Here is a 24,621-nt window from a genome sequence, read left to right on the forward strand (position 1 = left end):
TATATATATATATATATATATATAGAGAGAGAGAGAGAGAGAGAGAGAAAGAGATTATATATATGTATAATATATATATATATATATATATATATATATATATATATATATATATCTGTATATACATATATCTATAAAAGTGAATGTGTCTGTCTGTCTGTCTGTCTGTCTGTGTGTCTGTGTACATTTTCTTTCGCCATCACTCTATTAATTTTCAGTCTACAGACTCGAAATTTGATATACAGGGTACTGAGATTTGGGAAAATCTATGGGATCGGTTTTTGGCCAGACATTTGGCTGTTAAGGGGTCAAAGTTCAACGATTTGACCTTTGAGAACTCTACCAAACTCCTCCGACAATTTTGAATCTAAACACTTGAAATTTTAGATACAGGTTCCTTAGATATGGATCTAACTTAATAACTCAATTTGAACCCAAAACAATAAATTTTAAGGGGTCATAATAGGGGTCAAAGTTAAAAAAATTGACCGCTTTTTTTTTTTTTGCTCAACATACACCTCCAAATACTCGGGCAACGCCGGGCACCCGTGCTAGTATATCTATAAAAATGAACGTGTCTGTCTGTCTGTCTGTCTGTCTGTCTGTGTACATTTCCTTATGCAATAACTCTGTCAATTTCTAGTCTACAGACTCGAAATTTGATATACACTGTACTGAGATATGGGAAAATCGATGTGAGCGGGTTTCGGACAGAAATTTTGCTGTTAAGGGGTCAAAGTTCAACGATTTGTCCTTTGAGAACTCTACCAAACTCCTCCGATAATGTTGGGTCTAAACACTTGACATTTTAGATATTGGTTCCTTGGACATGGATCTAACTTAATGACTTAATTTGAGCCCAAAACAATGTTAAGGGGTCATAATAGGGGTCAAAGTTTAAAAAAAATTACCTTTTCTTTTTTTTTTTTTTTTGCTCAGCATACATCTCCAAACACCCGGGCAACGCCTGGGCCGAAATGCTAGTATATCTATAAAGGTGAACGTGTCTGTCTGTCTATGTGTCTGTGTACATTTTTCTTCGCAATAACTCTGTTAATTTTCAGTCTACATACTCGAAATTTTATATACAGTGTACTATGTGATCGGTTTTCGGCCAGAAATCTGGCTGTTAAGGGGTCAAAATCCAAGGATTTGACCTTTGAGACCTCTACCAAACTCCTCCGACAATTTGGGGTCTAAATACTTGAATCCATGAGTGGCTTCCGGGCCTTGATAAGTGGTGACCACCGTGTAAAAAAAAAAAAAAAACATTTTAGATATAGGTTCCTTGGAGATGAATCTAACTTAATAACTTGATTTGAGCCCAAAGTAATAAATTTTAAGGGGTCATAATAGGGATCAAAGTTTTAAAAAATTGACCGTTTATTTTTATTTTATTTTATTTTTTTTTTGCTCAGCATACACCTCCAAACTCCTGGGCAACGCCGGGCACCCATGCTAGTATATATATCGTAATAAATATTTAATTATTATATTCATACATATTCATTCTATCTTACAAAATCGCCAGTGTAAAGATAACTGTTTTAACCGGTCGTAGATTTCAAACCCCAGAACAAAAGTCACTTTTAATTCCAATTCCGGACGCTCTAACAAATGAGGTCAATTCTAACCGTTACACAGTCTGATGAGAAATAAATCTTATTTATGCCAAGCGTTCAATAGAAAGTAACTTGCATCACCCGCTTAAATGATAGATAGATAGATAGATAGATAGATATATATAAGGTAATATATATATATATATATATATATATATATATATATATATATATATATATATATAGATAGATAGATAGATAGATAGAAGGTAATATATAATTTAAGGAGTAATCATTTATGTAAGCTGCCAGAATTTAACATCAACAACTAATCGGTGTGCGATCATTTCTGAGAAAGTACAAATTTTTATTGAAATACAGTCTCTTCATCAGCACAATGATTAGATACCAAATCGAAAATTAAAGCATAGGATCAAGAGTTAAGTCGAGATAATCAAATTTTATACAGCAAATCATGAAGTTTATATGGAAATGGAAATATAATTTAGCTATAAGAATTTGTATAAGAATTATATCATTAGCCATAAGGTTTGCTCGCTATTAAATACAACTGTTCTTCTATGTCTTGAATATATATATATATATATATATATATATATATATATATATATATATTTATATATATATATATATATATATATATATATAAAACGTGGACGTGTCTGCGTGTCTGTCTGTTTGCCTGTCTGTCTGTGTACATTTCCCTACGCAATAACTCCGTCAATTTTTAGTCTACAGACTCAAAGTTTGATATACAAAGTACTGAGATTTGGGAAAATCGATGTGATCGGGTTTCGGACAGAAATCTGGCTGTTAAGGGGTCAAAATGCAACGATTTGACATTTGAGAACTCTACCAAACTCCTCTGACAATTTTGTGACTAAACAATTGACATTTTAGATATAGGTTCCTTGGGCATTGATCTAACTTAATAACTTGATTTGAGCCCCAAACAATAAATGTTAAGGGGTCATAATAGGGGTCAAAGAAAAAAAAATTACTGTTTTTTTTGTTTTTTGCTCAGCATACACCTACAAAAAACCAGGCAACGCCGGGCACCCATGCTAGTATATATATATATATATATATATATATATATATATAAAATATATATATATTTTATATATATATATATATATATATATATAAAATGTATTTCACTTGATCTAAAAAATTTTGTTGGCATAAAGGTCCATTAAACGGAATGCATTTAATTAGTGATCTAGTTTATTAGGGATTTCCCCTTTTTTGTTCTTTTTAGTAATGCAAAGATCGAATCTCAAATAGAGAATTAAAGGTTTTTGAATTAAAAATAGCACCAACGTTGGTTAATATTCTACAAATTTGTTGGCCTAAAGAAAACAACACTACAGCTTTATTTTAAAACTTTTATTGAAAAAATCAATTCAGGTAACTTGATTATGTAGTAGAGCTGACATCTATTCAATGTAGCCGCCTCCAGCATCAATATGGGTCCAAGACTGGGAGCATGCCTTTTCCACAAGCGCCGGAGGGAGGTCAGCGAATACTCGGCAGATGGCAGTGATCAGACTGGCTTTGCTGTTGTGGGAGGTCATGTTGGTGATGTTCTCAATGTATGACCAAACGAAGTAGCCCAGCGGGTTCAGGTCAAGGGAGGAGGGGGGGCAGTAAGAGAAGAGTACAAAGTCATAGTACTCCTTCTGAAGCCAAGCCTGGGTCTCTTTGAACTTGTGCCCCGGCGGCACATTTTGTTGCCACACCCAGAATTTGCCACCAACCACCTAATTGCACCAGTCACATCCAGGTACACTTTTTTCTTGATATTCAAGCTGATTTTCAAAATGTGAAGTGGCATGATGTGGCCCTCACTTGAAACCACACCAAAGACCACAACCGTGATCAGAAACTTCATTGAGCTGTGCTCTCAAGCATTGTAACGTCCGTCTTTGCATTTTGAGGGTGCTGGCAATGGTCCTGTTGTCATAACTTGGATTAGTAGAGAGTTTGAGTTGTACAGCAGTGCATCTTCGATCTTGCTCATTGAACATTGTGTCACTTTCAGACATGATAGAAGGCTCCTATCGCTCTTGGGATTTGTAAAAAACTGGCCAATTAGTAGATGATCTGCAACAAAAAAAAAAAAAGAAAAGAAAACTGGTTTTCATCAAACGGAAATGGAATCATGTCATCTTTTCAAGGATGACAATTTTATTGTTCCACTCTGTAAGTGGCTTCTGATGGGTATGTATCTAACCTAACTTAAAAATGTGATTCTCTTCCAATTCTTCTACAGTTTCACTTTAAGATTTTGGCCTGAAAAAAAAAACTTCAGCTACCCCTGAAACATGTATGCACATATGTAACCCGAAATAGTTGTATAACTAGAAATTTATACTATATACATATACATATTTGTTCTTATTTTTCAGAATTGGTCCCCTTCTTTCATCCTATTTGGTGACTTAGGAGTCGAGTCTCACATCCATACAGTTCTTGCCGACGAAATCAGAAATGGAAAATATTCTGCCATGTTTCATGTTGGAGATTTTGCATACGATTTAGAAAGTCAGGGAGGAAAAGTAAGTTATTTTTATTTTTTTAGAATATGTTTACCTCAGACTTTTTTTTAAAAAATGATTTTATTTGTTATAATTTTAAATTCTAATACATAATTTTGGGGAATGGTTTGATTGGTTGTTTGGTCTTATGGCATATCAACCATTTTTAGGTTATTTAATGCCAAATCTGGCCATTTTGGTAAAAAATTTTATGCTTCAAGTTCTTTATATCTTCAAATATTTATTCACGGTGTTTGGTTTGGTTGTTTTATTTTATAGCATATCAACCCTTTTCAGGTTATTTAATACTGAATCCAGTCATTTTTGAAAAAGTTTTTATACTTCAAATTCTTCAAATATTTATTCATAGTGTTTAGTTTGGTTGTTTTATAGAGTAATTTTGTTTTGCTTTGCAGAACATGATTGATTTTTGTAAAGGAAAAGGAAGAAACAATAACACCAATGTTTGGTGCATTTTTGCTCAGGAAGCTGGTATCTTCAGACAGCCTGATCAAGTGGCACCAGGTATATTGTAGGTTATAAAAACCAGTTCCGTATTGAAAATTAACCCTAAATATTTTATGCAAATTAAATGTCCATTCAACCTGAAAATACTTTTAAGTACAACATTTAAATAATGTTTAAATCAAATTTAGTATCTTTTTAAGAATGAGTTGGTAAATATTTAATAAATTCCTTATTTAATAATCATATAGGTATACTATAAGAATACCCACGCCAGAATGGATAAAATTGATTTCCCAAACAAAACAATCTTGCAACAACTTTTTCTCCCCTTATGACAATTAAAACTAAGGTCCTAAATGATACTTAAACTTATATCTTGAAAAAAAAAAAAAAAAAATTAAAAGAACTCCAGGCTGATTCAACCGGCTTCTCTCAAAGGAGGAAGTTGCATGGAAATATCAAATTCACAAGCAGTCTCCAGTTGCACGTATATCCCAGCTGAAGGAAATAATGACTTTAAGGTTTTTGCAGATCTTGCTGGGAGATGTTGACATTTGCCTACATACAACGCCTGGTATTTTAAAATGGACACCCATCTGGAACTGACCAGGCTCAACGTTGCTCAATTTCAGTGATCTAACAAGAACCGGTGTGTCAACGTGATTATGGCGTATATCTAACCTTATGTATATAATTCTTATTATTCCAATTTTGCTCCAAATCCATTATATGATTTTGATTCTAGAAAATGTCTAACAGTTAAGGCTTCAGTTTAAGGGGTCTTAAGAAGCAATTGAAAGTTAGGTATTCTTGCTTAATTGATATTTAATGATTATGCATCAGATTTAATGCAAATCTGAAATATTTCAATTTTTAAATGGGAGCTTGTGCCAATGTTATGCCTCCTAAAACCAGTTTAAAATACTCTAAAGAAACTCAAATTTGTGGTATATTTATTAATTGATCTCTAATACTTATTAAAATTTCATAGGAATCATATATTTGAATTTTCATAAAGGCTTTCACCTTCTTTGCATAAAACTAAATTAAACTAAAAGCTTGACAGCTTTTTTCCAAAATTCTTAATGATCGGTTAATTAGTTTAGAATCATGTACATACAAATATATAAACATATAAGCACACACACACACACACACACACACACACACACACAAATACGCGCAAATGTATTGTAAGACACTGGCAATTAACACAAGAATTTAAGAAAATTAAATGCCTATAAATGTCAAATCGATAGGCATAGATATTTAACAGTCAGAGAGTATTCAATGACCGGAAGGCAAAACGTTGCATTTGCACTAAAGTTGACCGCTTGTTTTAATTCCTTAAAGAGGGCTCAATTTTAATTTCTTAAAGGGGCTTTATAACTATAATATTTTTCAAATAAATATTAGCTATTATTTTTATACCTACAGATACTAGTGTTTCATGCTTAGGCAATCATCAGTATAGGAAGTGATAATTATTGCTGCTCGAGAGATTTTAACCCAGTCACAAAGTCATCCTTGACTTTGTAGGCTAGCAACTTATGTGAAGGCTGCTAACAATTAATGAGAATTTATGTATATTTCTTTTTATTAACATTTTTGCTTCGCCATGTGCTTTCTATTCCAAGGGGGAAAAAAAACTCTCCAACTGTTTTTTTTTCCAAAGAGCACATATCTGTTTATAATGAGTTGTTTTGTGAACTTCTGCTATTCAACAAAACATGTGTAAGACATGCTATATAAACATATGAATAGAATATTATGAGTACGAAATAAATATATCTTCTGGTTTTGGAATGATAACTAACAATATATATATATATATATATATATATATATATATATATATATATATATATGTGTGTGTGTGTGTGTGTGTGTTTTATTTTTTTATTACCGTTTTATCTGTTTGGTTACATATGTTTCAGATGTTAGACCATGTTTACGATCCAACAGCTCCGTCAGACCTTACAGAAGTGGTTGTTACTATTAGGAAGAAGTGTTTTAGAAGAAATACGAAAAATAAAAGGGGGGGGGTGAGGTAGGAGATAATAAGGGAGAAGGGAGACGGGTATTGACAATATTTCAGTTTTGAAGGTTAAGATACATTAGATTGTATTGTGTGTGTGAGGGTAGCAGATTCAGGTAGGCGTGGGTGGAGATATATGGATAAAGGAAGGGGGAGGTGGAGAGAGGATGGTAAAGGAAAAAGGGAGGGGCGTAAGGAGAGGAGGGTGAGTTTCAATTTTTAGGTTTTAAATTTTAACTGCTTTTTGCTTGTTCAGCAAGGTATATTAAGTAGATGAGAGAGAGAAAGAGAGAGAGAGAGAGATGGAGAGCGAGAGGGAGAGAGAGGGAGAAAGAGGGAGGGAAAGGGTTAGTGTAGATGTCATGTTTTTGACACGTACAGGGTTCATTAAAAATTTTCATAGTCGCTATACTTCGACTTGTTCATTTCAGTTTACAATGGGTTGTTTTTTTAATACATACGTTAACGTATGCGCAAATACGCATACATACATATACATACATATTTACATTTCTACACATCCATATACAGACACTAAAAGGCACTATCTCTTTCTGTCTGTCTGTCTCCATATTTTCCAACTCTATCTGGTCCGAAACTAAAAGTCAGTGTGGCAAAGGGGCCTCAAATGATTGGATTTTTTATGGACCGTTCTTTTATGGGCCTTTAGTCAGTTAAAATAATTTTTAAAGAGTTTAAAAGGAGTCTAAATGAAAAAAAAATCGTTATATATTTTGTACATTCATCTTAGTTTATTTTTAATCTTTAATTTTTAATCAGTTCATAATGCGTGTCATGTTGATACAGTGGTAACGCCGCCAGCTTTGAATACTACAGTTTTGTTTTCAATTTCGATTCTAGCTGATGGCAACCAAATCCTTTTTTTTTTTACTTTTGAAATTACGACTCTATAATAATATATACGAAATCTGGACAAATTAAAATATCATATTTTAGCATATTTTCCCACCAGGCAAAACTGGCCTAGTATATATATATATATATATATATATATATATATATATATATATATATATATATATATATATATAAATGTATATAAATGTATATATATATAAATGTATATAAATGTATATATATATATATATATATAAATGTATATATATATATATAAATGTATATATATATAAATGTGTATATATATATATGTATATATATATATATATATAAATGTATATATATATAAATGCATATATATATATATATATATATATATATATATATATATATATATATATATATATATATATATATATAATCTTGTTAAACTCAATGGGAAGAAATCCAGCTTATTATTAAAAATGAAATTCAAAATAAGAGCATAATATTTTTTTATTGAACGCACAACAATGGCTGATGAATGTCATGAAGATGCAATCTTGCATTAACCACTTGTTGATTTGAAACTGGCGGTACTTATTATAGAGCAGAAAATTAGTATAATTTCTTTCTGAAATGTCCTACATGTTGCTAATATGTTTTTAAGAAAGTTTCTTGAAAGAAATTTAGAATTTATTTTTAAATTTTGCAATCTGCTTTTCATCGGTTATTCTGTTTGTCCAATGTTTTAATGTTTTTTTGTGTGTGTGTGTTTTTGCTTTTTTTCATTTTAGACTGGTGACGATTTTATGGACATCATTGAAGATTATGCAAGTTATATTGCATATATGACAGCCCCAGGCAATCATGGTAAAGTTTCCGAATCTTAACCTACTTGTTTTTCTGCTTGGTCTTTTGTGTTATGCATCACCTGTTTTTTCTCTCACACTCATTATCTTTTTTCATAAGGTCGTAACATTTTTATGTCATACAAAAATTATGATAATTTTGCTTGATAGTTTGCTTGCATAGTGAATGGATTGATAAATGGTAAGAAATAGAGTGAATAGGAGCAGTATTTTTCCCCCAAAACAGAGAACAAATCTATTTATATAAAGATAGGTATGTGTATATGTTTTTATATTTTGTATATACAGGGTGAACTGAATTAATAAACCATATTAATTTTCGGACTCTGTTGTAAGGTAGAAGTAGGCATAATGTAACATATGATATATTTAGTTTAATTTAGTTTATACAAAGGTGTCATTATATCCTGATTTTAATTTTCGTAAGGAGGGGAAGTTAGTAAAATATTAATTTTATCCATTCTGAAGCGAGCCGCTCGCCAGACAAAAATGCCAAACAGCTCCCTTAAAATAATTTTCTAGAAAAATGAATTAAAACAAATATTCAGACTTGGCTTATTAAAGGAAGTGTAAATTTATTTATCGTTTCTTTGGGTTACACTCATGTGGTTTTTTTTGGGTTTTTTTTTTAGTGCTTATTGAAAAAGGAGAAATCCTTATTGACTGGGTAAATGTTCCTTTTTGGTGTAACATTCGAAGAGAAAACAGAAATTAAATGTTTTTCTTTATGAAGACAGTTGGTTTCATTTGGGAGAACTATCGTAGTGTCTTTGGTGTATATCGAGCGCGTGCGAAAGTCCGCAGTGGTGAAAAGCACGTCTCACCTCATCGACGGTCTGGCAGAAAAAGAGGAAGGGTGACAACTCAGATTTTGTGCAACAGTTTCTTTTGTCCTTTTTATAGAAGCTCTTCGGAAACGGTGACACATCAAAAAGTTCCCCATCAAAATTTAGCTCCGGGGTAGACACTACACTACCCCCTACTAGACAGTATGTCGATAAAGAGACAACAGAATGTCACTGAGTGTAAATAGCAAATCGGTGTGGGCGCTGGATGCATCTACCTGATCTCATAGAAATGGTCGCGCTCGATGAGTCAGGGTTGTCAAAAAGGACCGTAGTCTTTCGTTTCTGCATGAGTACGACATCGTCGTCAAAAATCGCTTTCTTTAGGTGATCAACACTGACCGAATCATGTCTGCCGTTAATCCCAATTATGAAGAACTTTGGGTATCTCTTCAGTACCTTGTAAGGGCAGGAGTACGGTGACTGAAGACGGGTAGTCACGCCACTATTCTGGCCGAACAGGTGGGTCCATGAGTTCATGTCCTTGGGAACATGTGTGTTTACATCTTGTGCCCTTGGCACGATGTTGAGGTTTTGCCATATATTCCTTTACACGGGAGGTGTAACTTGCTGGGTCTGGCATGCATTCAGGGGTGGTTGGTGCGACCATCTGTCCAGACAGGATCAGTGAGGCTCCATAGACCGTTTCAGCTGGAGTCAGACTGATGTCTGTTTTGATGGTGGACCTAATACCTAGGATAACGAAGGGAAGGTATTCCATCCATCTGTTAGGGTCGGAGTATGAATTCAAGGCTGCTTTCAATTGCCTGTGAAAGCGCTCAATCATGCCATTTGCTGCCAGATGGTATGAAGTAGTGTGTATGTGTTTACATCCGAGCAGATGAGACAGTTCTGAAAAGAGGTAAGAGTCAAATTGTCTACCGCTGTCGGTTGTAATGGTATTAAGCACCTCGTAATGAGCTATCCAGTGTGTGATAAGTGCTTGGGCCACAGTTTCAGCAGAGGTATCTTTAATGGGTATGGCTTCAGGCCATCTCGAAAACCTGTCAATGCAAGTCAACAGATGTGTACAGTCTCTGGAGGGTGGGAGTGGGCCCACTAAGTCTATATGGACGAGCTTCAGGGGTTGAGAAGGCCAAAAGTGGGCTTTTAATGTGCCTATGAATTTTAGTCTTTTGGCAAGGGATGCAACTCCTGGTCCATTCGCGTATATCTCGATTGATGGCTGTCCATATAAAACGAGGCATCACCAACTTCTGTGTAGAGCGGATGCCAGGATGCGATAGGTTGTGCAGATGAGAGAAAATGGCTCACCTATGTTTGAGAGGAACATACCGGTGCTCATGTCCGGTTGAGGTATCACACCAAATCAATTCGCTAGAAGAGGGTATGGGAACCTGTTTGAACAATAGGTTTTCAGAATGTAGCAAGTTACTTAACTCTTCATCATTCCTTTGGTCGGTGGCGATCTGTTTGAGATCGATACTATCAGTAGGCTGAATGGCATCAATGTACATGCATGGTAATGTGTCAGCGACAATGTTCTCAGTGCCTTTGATGTATTTGATGTCTGAAGTAAATTGAGAAATGTAGTCCAAATGACGAGCTTCTTTGGGTGAATGCTTGCCGGGTTTGGCGAGTAAGGCGGTTGATAGCGGTGATGGTCCGTAAAGAGAGTGAAGTTGGATCCTTCTAGCATGTAGCGAAAATGTTTGACCGCACAATAAGCGGCTAAAGGTTTTCTGCCAAAGGTACTATATTTGGTCTCAGCATTCTGAAGTCGCCTGGAGAAAATGATAGTGGTTGTCACGTGTTGTCTACGAACTGCTGTAATACCCCTCCAATGGCCACATCAGATGCGTCTACTGACAGGGCTAGGGATGCATGCGGGTGGGGAAAAACCAACATTGTCGCAGCTGTTAACGCTTCTTTTACTTTGTTGAAGGAGTGTAATTCTAGTTCATTCAAGGTGATTGCCTCATTTTTTTCTTTTTGTTCCTGAGTACATCCGTTAAGGGCTATGCGATTTTGGCACAGTGAGGAACGAAACGCCTGTAAAAATTTATCAACACGCGGAATTCCCGAAGTTTACGAAGGGAAGTGGGAGGCGGTTAATCAACAATGGATTGGACTTTTTCCGGCAGAGGGCAGATACCCTCTGAATCAATTAAATGTCCCAGGAAAGTGAAGAGACCCAAACTCACACTTGCTGGGGTGGATGATAACACCGTATTCCGACAATCTGTGGAACAATTGCTGTAGATGTTCGCTCTTGGATGATCTCGCTACGAGTAGATCATCAATGTATGCATAAACGAACGGTAATCCATGTAAGACTGTCTATAAATCGCTGGAAAGACTGGTCCTCATTTCTCAGTCCAAAGGGCATTCATAGAAACTCGAAGAGTCCAAATGGGGTAGTAATGGCAGTTTTGGGGATATCTTCAGGGTCCACAGGAATCTGATTGTATGCACGGACGAGATCGATCTTGGAGAATATTGATTTACCATGGAGAGAGTTTGAGAAATCCTGGAGGTGAGGAATGGGGTAATTATCCGGAGTCGTGCGACTGTTGAGTGCTTGATAATCCCCACAAGGGCGCCAGTCGCCTGCTGACTTTTTGGGCACCATGTGGAGTGGTGATGACCAATTACTGTCGGAGGGTCAAATAATACCCAAGTCCAACATGTGCTGAAATTCTTGGCGACTTTCAGATGATCAGGTTTGAGTCTGCGCGGGCACGCGCTCACAGGAGGTCCTTTGGTCTGGATGTGGTGGGTAACATCATGTGTAACCCTGTCATTACTAAAAACAGGATGAGTTATATCAGGAAAGTTCCTTAAGAGGTCTGTGTACGAGTGTGTAGCATCCTTCAATATGACCGGGCTTATCTCCATCATTCTATTAATCTTCTCTTGCACGGTAAGTCCAGTGCTATTGTTGATTAATTTGCCGTGCTTGACATCCACAAGTATGCCAAAATGATGCAAGAAATCTGCTCCCAAAATTGGAACGGGCAGCTACGCGATAGTAAAAATCCATTGGAAGGTGCGTTGGAATCCCAGGTTTAATGTTAATGATTTCTCTCCAAAGGTCGGAATAGAGTAGTGATTCACAGCTTGTAGACAGAAAGTCGACTGGGGTCGTTTCTCTTTCACTAGTTCCTTGAGGATCATACTAACTTCTGTACCGGTATCAACGAGGAATCGTGTACCAGTGTTCTTGTCCGTGACATAAAAGGTGCGACAAATGTGGTTTCTGCCAGGGGTATCGGTCGCCCCTACCGCCTGGTCTGGCCGTTTCCCGCTTGCTTATCGTTCTTCATGAAAGAGCAAGGCTTGCAGCATCGGAAAACCTTTTCGCTGTAATGCACATGGAAATGACACAGCCTGTCACCATTTTGACTGTTATTTCATTGCCAAGAACGGTCCTGTCCGCTCGGACGCGTGTATCTACTTGGTCTGAGCTCCATATCGCAAATCTGGTCACTCAGGTTTTCGATTAGTTGGGCTTGTCTCTCCAGTTCTTCACGGATATCTGTAGAGGAGCCTGAGGTTTTGGGAAAGGAATCTTTTGAGGCCTGTACATGCACCAGGGCTACGGAAACCGCTACTTTCATTATTTTGCCCGCCAACTCCGCCAATTCCTCGACTACTAGTCTTATTCTTACAGAGTTTTGGTCGATGTAACCTCCGACTTTCTCCAGGTGTATTTTGTCAAACTCGGGAATCTACACAAAATTTCGAATGAAACCTTTATTTGGGGGTAGTATGCTCTCATTTCATTAGCCATTAGCTTAAGTAATTCACAATTGTATTTTGAGTGTTGCCCACACTTAGGACTGAACCATCAACCTCCAGAAGAATGTAACTTACAACAGAATTTTACCAACTACTTTATCCACTATGCCATGGATGCTTGAGAAAGATTCCCGAGTTGGATAAGATACACCTAAAGAAGATTACATGGCTGATGGAACGACAAAATGCTACTTCCAGTGGATTAAATAAAAGGTTCCCTTTCAAAATTTCGTCCAGATTCCTGAGTTTGACAGAAAGATTACTGAATTTGACAAGATATGCCTTAAGAAGATCGGAGGTTACATCAGCCGAAATATTGTGAGAATAACAAGAAAGATGAGAGCAGTAGACCGAATAATCCAAATAATACAAATTATCAATCCTTAACTAAAAAAAAAAATTTAAAAAAAAAATCAGAAACATAGAAATTACTGTACATTACTTTGGAAATATGCATTCCTTTTTGTTATTTTTTATCTAATAGGAAATGACGACATTGTTTTAATACGTACAAACCTTTTCATCTATTATTCATATCGATAAAGACAATAGACTGAATATCATGTGGAATAATGGAAATAGCTTCTCGCAGAAAAAAAACCCCTATATCAAACGAAAATAATGAACAAAACAGTTTAATGAAACAATGAAACCGAGAATAGATCGATACTTAAGATGCAGCCATTTAAACTGATGGAGACCATTTTCTAAGGTTGCTTTAAATATATGTAGATTCGTTTTCCCATCAAAATCTCTACTATTATATAAAAGAAACTTTGTGTGTGTATGTGTGAGAGAGTTCGTTCCCTATATACTCTAAAATGGTTGTGCCGATTTTTATGAAATTTCACATGAACGTACTTTATGTGCCTGCCAGTGTTCTTACGTGGATTTTGTATCAGAATGTCGTTGAACTTTGACCTCTTAATCGCCAAATTTCTGGTCGAAAACTGATCACATCGATTTTCCCAAATCTCAGTACCCTGTATATCAAATTTCGAGTCTGTAGACTTAAAATTGACAGAGTTATTGCGTAGGGAAATGTACACACACAGACACATAGATACACAGATATATGTGTGTGTGTGTGTGTGTGTGTGTGTGTGTGTGTGTGTGTGTGTGTGTGTGTGTGTGTGTGTGTACATAAAGTTACGAACAGTACATAGGGCCTGAGCAAAGCCGGGCTGAATTGCTAGTATATATATATATATATATATATATATATATATATATATATATATATATATATATATTAATTATAAAGAAGTGAACCATCGTGTAAATTCAATCAACTAAAAAAATGGAAACCGGGGTGAGGAAAAGAAAAAAAAATATATATATAATGGGGCAAGTTATATGTACAATTCAATAAAATAAATAAGTCGATTAAAAACGATCGTTAAAATACACCTAAAGCGCTTTTCGTTCAGACTAACATTTTCAAGGGTCATAAGTCTGAAAATTATTATTTTTTTAGAATATTTGGTAGTGGTATGGAATAAGAGCGGAGAGGAGGTTAAGAGGAAAGAAAAAAAAAAAAAACTTGACTACCCAAATAATTCTAATTGAAGCCGGAGGTTTCTCTGCTTGCACAAAGTAGGGGGGTTAGCAATGATGGCAAGTGCTTCGAGGGCAGACAGGTGGAACTTTGTGCGTCCTCAGTACAAAACAGAAAAACACTCCGGAGAGAAAACAAGACCGCACTCCTTTTTATCGACCAAGTGTTGGCCGATGGACGATTCTATCAGTTGAGATTTTCTGGTAGTAGGTTGATGATCTCGGATGAAACGGGGAACATGTTGGGCGATTCTGACCTGAAGACGCTGGGTCGTCTTACCTATATAGACGGCATCACACCGACATTGAAATTTATAAATAATATTACTTGTTTGGGAGATAGGCAAGACATCCTTACGAAATGAGGGAAAGGCGGTTTTTGTGGAAAAGGCAATACGGAGCGATAGAGCACCAAAATTAGAAGACACCAGAGAGGAAATCTTATCGCAAATAAGTTGGCCTTCAAGTCCAATCCAGGGTAACTTAAGGTATACCGGAAATCTACATGAACCGTATTTTGATAGCTCAGAAAAGGATTGAATTTTTTTATTAATAACTAAGTTAACTAATGGAGGTGGATATCCATTAGTAATAAAAATCCTTTTAATGTTTTCAATTTCCACATCAATAAAAGGTGGGGAACAAATAGCAAGTGCCCGATGGGTTAAGTTTCTAATAAGATTTAGTTTCCTGGTTGTGGGTGCAAAAGAATCCCAACTAAGATAAAGACCAGTGAAAGTGGGTTTTCTATAAATAGATGTCATAAAGGAAAGCCCACGTTTAGAAACTAACACATCTAGGAAAGGAAGGGAATTATCTTTTTCCACCTCCATCGTAAAGTTGAGAGAAGGGTGTAAATTATTTAATAAGTGGAAAAAGGACACAGCTTCATCATGCGTTGTGAAACAAGAAAAAGTGTCGTCAACATAACGCATGTAAAATGCTTGTCTAGGGCACTTGTCAAACAACGTCTGTTCTAAAAAACCCACAAAAATATTGGCCAAAGTTGGGCCATGGGGTGATCCCATCGATATACCGTCGAACTGGCGATGCATCACATCGTTGAAACTAAAGGAAACTGACTTAGTAGCAAGTTCCAAAAGTTCAACGAACACCGCCTCAGGAAAAGAGGGGAGGGGGGGTGAGTAGTATACAATTTATAACTGTACAATTTATATATATATATATATATAATCTCAAAATTCTTAGATTCACAAAAAGTGTGTAAAAAAATATATAAAAAATTCTTTTGTGAGCAATTCTGTGTATTACTCTACCATAGTCATACCCTGTCCTATTTTATTTCACTGTCTTGTATACTACTCACCCCCCCCCCCCTCTGACAATTCTTTGAAAGTATCGATTGAATTTATCATTTCCATTGAGCTCCAAGTTGCCTGGTGGAACATAATAGCACAGGTATATTGCGAAAGATAGATATGACCAGCTGTTGTACTTACCTGTTTCCTTTGTTTAGTTTGTTGCTGGCATTGGCTTACAATTCCTTTTAGCCATTTATTCATTTTTATTTTATTCTTTATTTTTTATTTATCACAGCTGTTGTAAATTAACCAACGAATAGGACATTAAAGAAACTTTTTTTTTTGTAATCGTATCATTTTAATGTTTGGATTTTAGCCGTTTCTGGTATTAGCTTCTAGAATATAAAATAAAGGTTTATCAGTAATGATGTGTTTATTTATCCTACCAAATCGCTCACCCCATGTATTCGAATGCACACTTTCATGCGCGTGCACAGACGCACGCGCGCGCACCCACACATATTCACGCACGCACACGCACATATTCATGCACGCACGCATGCACACACACATTCATTTACACATTATTTTTTTACTCTGTTAAAAATTGATCAATTAAATTTATTATGTTAAAAATTATTCAGTTCAATTTACTATGTTAAAATTAATCGGCTCAATTTACTGAGTTAAAAATTGTTCAGTTCAATTATGTTAAAAACGGATCAGTTGCATTTACTATGTTAAACATTCATCAGTTCAATTTACTATTTTAAAAATTGATCCATTCAATTAACTATGTTCAAAATTGATCCGTTCAGTTTACTATGCTAACAATTTATCAGTTGAATTTACTATGTTAAACATTTATCAGTCCAATTTATTGTTAAAAACTAATCAGATCAATTTACTATGTAAAAAAATTAGTCAGTTCAATTTACTGTGAAAAGATTATCTGTTTAATTTACTATGTTAAAAATTAATCAGTTCAATTTACTCAGTTAAAAGTTGATCAGTTCAATTTACTTTGTTAAAAATTGCTTAGTCTAATTTACAATGTTTTAAATTGATCAGTTCATTTTACTATGTTAAATATATATCAGTTCAATTTATCGTCTTAAAAACTGATCATTTCAATTTTAGTATGTAAAAAATTTATCAGTTCAATTTATCGTCTTAAAAACTGATCATTTCAATTTTAGTATGTAAAAAATATATCAGTTCAATTTATCGTCTTAAAAACTGATCATTTCAATTTTAGTATGTAAAAAATTTATCAGTTCAATTTATCGTCTTAAAAACTGATCATTTCAATTTTAGTATGTAAAAAATTTATCAGTTCAATTTATCGTCTTAAAAACTGATCATTTCAATTTTAGTATGTAAAAAATATATCAGTTCAATTTATCGTCTTAAAAACTGATCATTTCAATTTTAGTATGTAAAAAATTTATCAGTTCAATTTATCGTCTTAAAAACTGATCATTTCAATTTTAGTATGTAAAAAATTTATCAGTTCAATTTATCGTCTTAAAAACTGATCATTTCAATTTTAGTATGTAAAAAATATATCAGTTCAATTTATCGTCTTAAAAACTGATCATTTCAATTTTAGTATGTAAAAAATTTATCAGTTCAATTTATCGTCTTAAAAACTGATCATTTCAATTTTAGTATGTAAAAAATATATCAGTTCAATTTATCGTCTTAAAAACTGATCATTTCAATTTTAGTATGTAAAAAATTTATCAGTTCAATTTATCGTCTTAAAAACTGATCATTTCAATTTTAGTATGTAAAAAATATATCAGTTCAATTTATCGTCTTAAAAACTGATCATTTCAATTTTAGTATGTAAAAAATTTATCAGTTCAATTTATCGTCTTAAAAACTGATCATTTCAATTTTAGTATGTAAAAAATATATCAGTTCAATTTATCGTCTTAAAAACTGATCATTTCAATTTTAGTATGTAAAAAATATATCAGTTCAATTTATCGTCTTAAAAACTGATCATTTCAATTTTAGTATGTAAAAAATTTATCAGTTCAATTTATCGTCTTAAAAACTGATCATTTCAATTTTAGTATGTAAAAAATTTATCAGTTCAATTTATCGTCTTAAAAACTGATCATTTCAATTTTAGTATGTAAAAAATATATCAGTTCAATTTATCGTCTTAAAAACTGATCATTTCAATTTTAGTATGTAAAAAATTTATCAGTTCAATTTATCGTCTTAAAAACTGATCATTTCAATTTTAGTATGTAAAAAATTTATCAGTTCAATTTATCGTCTTAAAAACTGATCATTTCAATTTTAGTATGTAAAAAATTTATCAGTTCAATTTATCGTCTTAAAAACTGATCATTTCAATTTTAGTATGTAAAAAATTTATCAGTACACTTTATGTAGAAATTGATCAGTCCAATTTACTTTGTTAAAAGTTTATCAGTTGAATTTACTATGCTAAAAATTAATCAGTTTAATGTACACTGTTTAAAATTAATCAGTTTCATTTACTATGTTAAAAATTCATCTGTTCAAATTACTACGGTCGAAATTGTTCAGTTTAGTTTACTATGTTAAAAATTGTTCAGTTTAAATAGATTTTACATTTAAATCGTTCAATTTACTATGTTAAAAATTGTTCAGTTCAATTTACTATGTTAAAAATTGTTCAGTTCAATTTACTATGTTAAAAATTGTTCAGTTCAATTTACTATGTTAAAAATTGTTCAGTTCAATTTACTATGTTAAAAATTGTTCAGTTCAATTTACTATGTTAAAGATTTTTCAGTTCAATTTACTATGTTAAAAATTGTCCAGTTCAATTTATACTATGTTAAAATATGGATTACCAATTTTCTGCCAATTCTCATCAAAATAGAAATCGACCTGGCAAATCTAGTACATTCAAAAATCCTATTGGATAATTAACCACTTCATCTGCTTCCACAAAAGTGTCGACGGACTTGTATGTGACTATTTCACTTGAAATTTTAAACTGAATAATATCGTTAAGTTAATGGACGTCTTTATTTTTATTTGAGCTGCAAGAATAGCTTGTTCACTCAGCCAACTGGAGTTTTTATAATTAATTTGAATATCTGAAAAAACCTTTTTACCAACTCTTCTTTTGATGGAACTAAATTACAGAAATTATGAGGCAACAAAATTTGTTCAGAACTTGGATCATCCAGCAATTTTCCATTCCCAATTTCCAACAATTGATGTGAAAATATCTCTGTGGATCAATCGTTCTGCCACTGGACACTCATATTTTGAGTTAAGTCTAACGTCTGTACATGGTGCCAAAAAGTAGAGTATTTGAGGCAAACATTTATTTCATTTGCTAGCGTTGATCGAGGAATTACAGATAATGTTTGTCTGAAATCTCCCGAAAGCAATATTACTGCATTCCCGAATGGTCTGACATTGTCATGCAAATCTTACAAGGATCGATCAAGAGCCTCAAGTGATTTTCTGTGTGCCATTGTGCATTTATCCCAAACAATAAGTTTGCATTTCTCCAATATTTTTCCCATGTTGGATGTTTTGGCGATATTGCACATGGGAGTTTCGATAAATTGAATGTTTAATGGTAATTTCAAAGCAGAATGAGCAGTTCTTCCACCTGATAGTATGGTCGCGGCTGTTCCAGATGAAGCAAAAGCTAAGGTTATGTCTTTTTTTGATCGAATGGCTGCCAATATCAATTTAATTAGTTTCTCTCAGTGCTGTTCTAATTAGCAGTAATTTTCAAATAACTTTCTATTCTCACTGCAAGTAATTTAGGTGACTAAAATAAGATGAGAGAGATTAGAGAGAGAGGGATAGATAGGGAGGGAAATAGAGAAAGAGAGAGAGTTATCAGAATTGAGATATAGAGAAAGAGCAAGAGAGGGGGCGGGAGAGAGAGAAAGAGTGGGAGAGGTATAGTGGGAGTGAGAAAGAGAGAGGACCAGAGAGAGAGAGGAAGATGAAGAGGAAGATAGAGAGATACAGACAGAGAGAAAGATAGGGAAATAGAGATAGAAAGGGAGAGAGAGAGAGAGAGAGAGAGAGAGAGGGAGTGAGAGAGAAAAAAAGATGGATGGAGAGAGAGATAGAGAGAGAGCGAGGGAGAAAAACAGTAAATTTGCAACTAAACATTACATTATTTCACGTTCATTTTTCAATAACCGCTATTTGTTTCTACTTCTTATCTCTATATAAATAAAATGAACTCATTTTTTCCCGTCTGATTTTGACATTAATAGGATTAAAAATCAAGATATTTCATGCAAATATAATATGCACAAACGGCAGAACAATATCTGAGGTGTGTTATAGGCTTATTATTTCTCAAATTCCTCGATAATCTTAGATTTCTATACTTTTTCTGCTGAGAAGTCACGGCCAAAATCGGTTAAGATCAATGGAAGTGGTAAAATATTTTCTCTCTAATAAATTCCTCCTCCCCCTGCCACCACTTAACACCGTTTGGGGATCGTTCACAAGGAACAGTTGAGAAGAGAACACTGGTTTGGCTTCGTAGTTCTTTCATGTGAAGTTATTTAAAATCACTAAACTAAGCTGCAGTGCTCTGTGGCGTAGTGGTTAGCGTGCTGGACAATTCACATTACATTTTCACGTTCGCGCCGACCTACCGTAGTCGTTTTTTTTTTTTTTTTCCTAAACAACTGGAATGGACTTTTCTTGGTGGCCGAACTGTTAACGTTGCAGATGTTTTTTTTGTTTTTTTTCACACTTTATTTTCCTACTTTTACTCATGACTCCGGGTTTGATCCTTCCTACTTACCTACCATAACATTTTTTAAAACTCCCCCCCCTCCGTCCCGGAAACAAACACTCGGGCAACGCCGGGTACCCCCGCTAGTACAATTATATTGCAACTTTAAAAATATATTTTTAAAGAATAATTCATTTTTTATGTTGTAATATAATTGTATAGAAGTATAAACGAATATATTTGTTAGTTTAACATTTAAAAAAAATATACTGACCAATAAAACAACGAATATTTTGGGATATACACGATTAGTAAAAATGTTTCTTATGCACTTGACTAATACTAACAGTAAAATCACAAACGATATTTTTCGGCATTTGTCAGGATATAGGCATTTTTTAAAATTATTATTTGATAATAAATATACGAAAATAAACCGTATTAGTGTATTACCAAAATAGTAAAACAACTGCGAAGAAACAAATGATGAAATAAAAACAAGTTTTTGTTGCGTTCAAAATAATCAACTTCTGCAAAGAAGAAACGATTTTGAAAAAAAAAAAAAGTTTTTTATATTGTAATATTTTTTATCTTAAATATATAAAAACATGTTTGGATTAGATAAAAAAAGACACTATAGCAAAATGTCTAGTCAATCGGTTCAGTAGTTTTTCTAATTATAGATTAGTAAGAAACATACATTTCCATTTATATATGTATAGTAAGTTTTGAACATACATATGCCAATTAAGCTACGCAGAATTTTTTTGCATTTCATCCTTGTGTGGATTCGTCACGCTACTGCATGGAATTAATATTGCCAAATGTTTTTATTTATTTATGTGGAGCTGAATTTGCTAGTTAGCCAATCACATTCTTTGTTATTCCCACATCCATTTATCGCAGCTAATATCTATCTATCTGTCTCTCTCTCGCTCTCTCTCTCTCTTTATACATATATATATATATATATATATATATATATATATATATATATATATATATATATTAGACAAACTATCTAGGTTCTGAGGGTCTAGTCAATACTAGTAGAATAGATGTTCTTTGGTCAGTTTATGCCGGTTGCTTGATATAAGGTTGGAAATGACAGGTCAACTAATTTCAACTAATTTTGTCATAAAGATAGGCAATCACCATGGGAATATCAAAGGCTATTAAACGAACAGATGACTCATTAGGTTACAACCACTACCACGATTTGCCTTTGATTTCATTTGAAAATTCATCATCATCATCATCATCACCACCACCACCACCACCACCACCACCACCACCATCATGATCATCATTTTTATATTACAAAATGAGCGTAGGAAGCAAGAAGGACAAACAAAGAAATGTAATTTAGACTGTTATTGAGGGTCAATACGATTGTGGTAGACGCTGTTGATATTGTCAGGATGTGCTAGTGATGGTGGCAGTAGTGACGAGGACGTCAATCAGGTGTTTGGAATAAGAATGGTGGTCCACCAGCAAGCTCTGGGAATCAGTTGAGAACGAGGGTAGTCTGGATAACTGTTGCGGGTGTCATTTGGGGTGAGGTTGACGACGGCTGGCTGCTGCTGATGCGGTGGCTTGCGATACCACTGATGCTATCCTAGGTGAACTTGTCTTAGGTGATGTCAGCGATGGCTGGCTGCTGCTGGTGTTGTAGCTAGGGCTACTGCTGATGTTGTCTTAGGTGATGTCGGCGATGGTTGGCTGCTAGTGCTGTGGCTTGAGCTGGCGGTGGTAGCTTCAGTCGACACTCTCACTGCTTGGTGATCTAGCCTATTCTGCCTGGTTATCAAAAATCAGCTGTATTTATACTTGGCCTGCAGACGTAGTCGAAGACATGATGGCTCTGGACATTAATGCAAGACTTTTGTTTTAGAGTTGTGTTAGTTTCCAGTTTAGGGGGTATGTTCACTTGTCCGCATTAGATTGAAGTTGATAAACTCATGGATGTATTCGAGTAAGAATTATGCTCTCATAGTGTTCTATGGGTTAATTATTTGTGTCAATGTACGTATACCACTATCAGCCGGTCACTGAGGTGTGACCGACAGACGTGTTATAGTAAATGTCTTAAAGCGGTCTCGGGAAGACATGAAGATGGGCCAGTCATTAGGGTCTGTGTAGTAAGAAGAAAATCATACCTGAGATGTTGGTTTTGGGTGTGGCTCCTTTCCTTTCTCAAGATGATCTCTTCACCCTGGTGGCATTCTGGTGGGAATCTTCATCTCTTTGTCCTCAGGGCCGCCTTTCGACTTCAGACATTTATGAAGGCATTCATGGCAGACACAAGAAAAATGACACGCGACACAATTGTAATATACAAAGGTATAACTAACTATTTTATTTTACATTAGAGATACAATATATATTACAAAAAAAACAATTTACAATTAATTTTTACAGTAGGCTTTTCAAAGCTAACTAACCTACCCTAACTAGCGTTGAGGGAGGGGGTGGCCCCCCCTCATTCACGGAGAGACAGTCTATGCGTCCTCACATCATGGTGGTCGTGCAGGAAAGAGACAGAAAGATAGCAAGGGGATTATGGGAAGGGGTTTCTTTGTATCTCTACGCTCATGGACAATTTACCACCCGTCCATGCTGCAGAGTGTGTTAGAAACAGTGGCACAATGAAATAGTGCCACATCCCTCCCTATGCTATCCGAAATTTATGAGCATTCATAAATTTCAGAAGTCCATAATTTTCCGTGAATGGTGCGTCAACCGGCCGTCAGCAATCAATGTCTCCATGCTCTACGTTCCATCAGGAACTCAGTGAAGCAAGTTATCTTTTCCACCAGGCTCCTGGTAGGCTGGTATACTGCTTCAAATACCAGAGAGGGTAATCATCCTCGCCCTCCATCGAGGCAATGGCATCACGATTTCAGTTACTGGATTTACACTTTGTTAAGCAACCAGTATAATATTTTTTTAACAAAGCCGGATTTTACGTGAGTTCATCACGCCGACCTATACGTAGTTGACTAAGCCGGATTCTACGTGAGTTTATCACGCCGACCTATACGTATTTCACTAAGCCGGATTCTACGTGAGTTTATCACGCCGACCTATACGTTTTTTTTAATTTAGTCTGCATAACATTATTTCCGTAACTGGATTTACGCTCCCTTCAGCAACCAGTATAATGTATTTTAACCAAGTCGGAGTTACGTGACCTCATCACGCCGACCTATATGTATTCCAAGTTATTACTTCAGTTACTGGACTTACGCTCTCTTCAGCAACCAGTATAATGTATTTTCAGTGAAGCAAGTTATCTTTTTCCACCAGGCTCCTGGTAGACTGGTATACTGCTTCAAATACCAGAGAGGGTAATCATCCTCGCCCTCCATCGAGGCAATGGAGTAACTGGATTTACACTTTTTTAAGCAACCAGTATAATATTTTTTTAATAAGTCGGGGTTACGTGACCTCATCACGCCGACCTATATGGATTTAGTAAAACCTTGGTCTTCAGAGGTTCTAATCCAATTAATTCTGTTAGAGCAAGGAGTCTGCCGCCGAGCGACCAATAAAAACTATCCACCACGGAATATTTATTAATTATATAAAGAATTAATTAAGAAGGGCACTCAGCCTTCATGAGTTAGAATACTCAATTAGGGGGGAAAAAATTTCCAAAAATAAACAATTCAGAAACCTGGTATACATTAAATCAATGAAATAGGGTGTTAACAATTTTTTTTCTTAAAAAGAAAACATTTTTAAAAAATCATTTCAGAGCACCTCGGTCACAATTAGAATTTGTTTACACAATGCAAACGCATTTCAGTCATTACATTCATAATTAACTTTTTCCCAAATTTCAGGGTACATTTAAAAAGTATATGTATTTTTTCAAAACTTGATTTACAAAAGATCATTAAAATTTAATTCCAAAATTTAAAAATTATTTCAAGTATTTTGGTTCATCGTTAAAATCAATTTATGTTAGTTAACTTCTTTCCAAAGTAAGTCATTTATTATTATAAAAACCAATCTTCTCAAAAGGTCATAAACTTCGAATAGACCCATTTTTCGTAATACAATTCAAAAATTATTCCAAACATTTGGTTCATTATTAAAATTAATCTTCCGAAAAGATCA

The 24,621-nt window shown here is 34.6% G+C and overlaps 1 protein-coding gene across 2 annotated transcripts in view; it reads left to right on the forward strand.

Annotated features, from left to right (window-relative positions):
• Window positions 1-24,621, forward strand: part of LOC145284843 (acid phosphatase type 7-like) — a 212,147-nt gene that overhangs the window by 100,377 nt on the left and 87,149 nt on the right. For both annotated transcript variants that reach the window (XM_080133822.1, XM_080133823.1), the window contains exons 4-5: window positions 3,995-4,144; window positions 8,264-8,339. In XM_080133822.1, coding sequence (XP_079989948.1) covers window positions 3,995-4,144; window positions 8,264-8,339 — 226 coding nt within the window. The remainder of the gene's footprint in view (window positions 1-3,994; window positions 4,145-8,263; window positions 8,340-24,621) is intronic.

This window comes from Euprymna scolopes, chromosome 9, assembly GCF_053919585.1.
Source record: "Euprymna scolopes isolate OS-2025 chromosome 9, ASM5391958v1, whole genome shotgun sequence".
NCBI lineage: Eukaryota > Metazoa > Mollusca > Cephalopoda > Sepiida > Sepiolidae > Euprymna > Euprymna scolopes.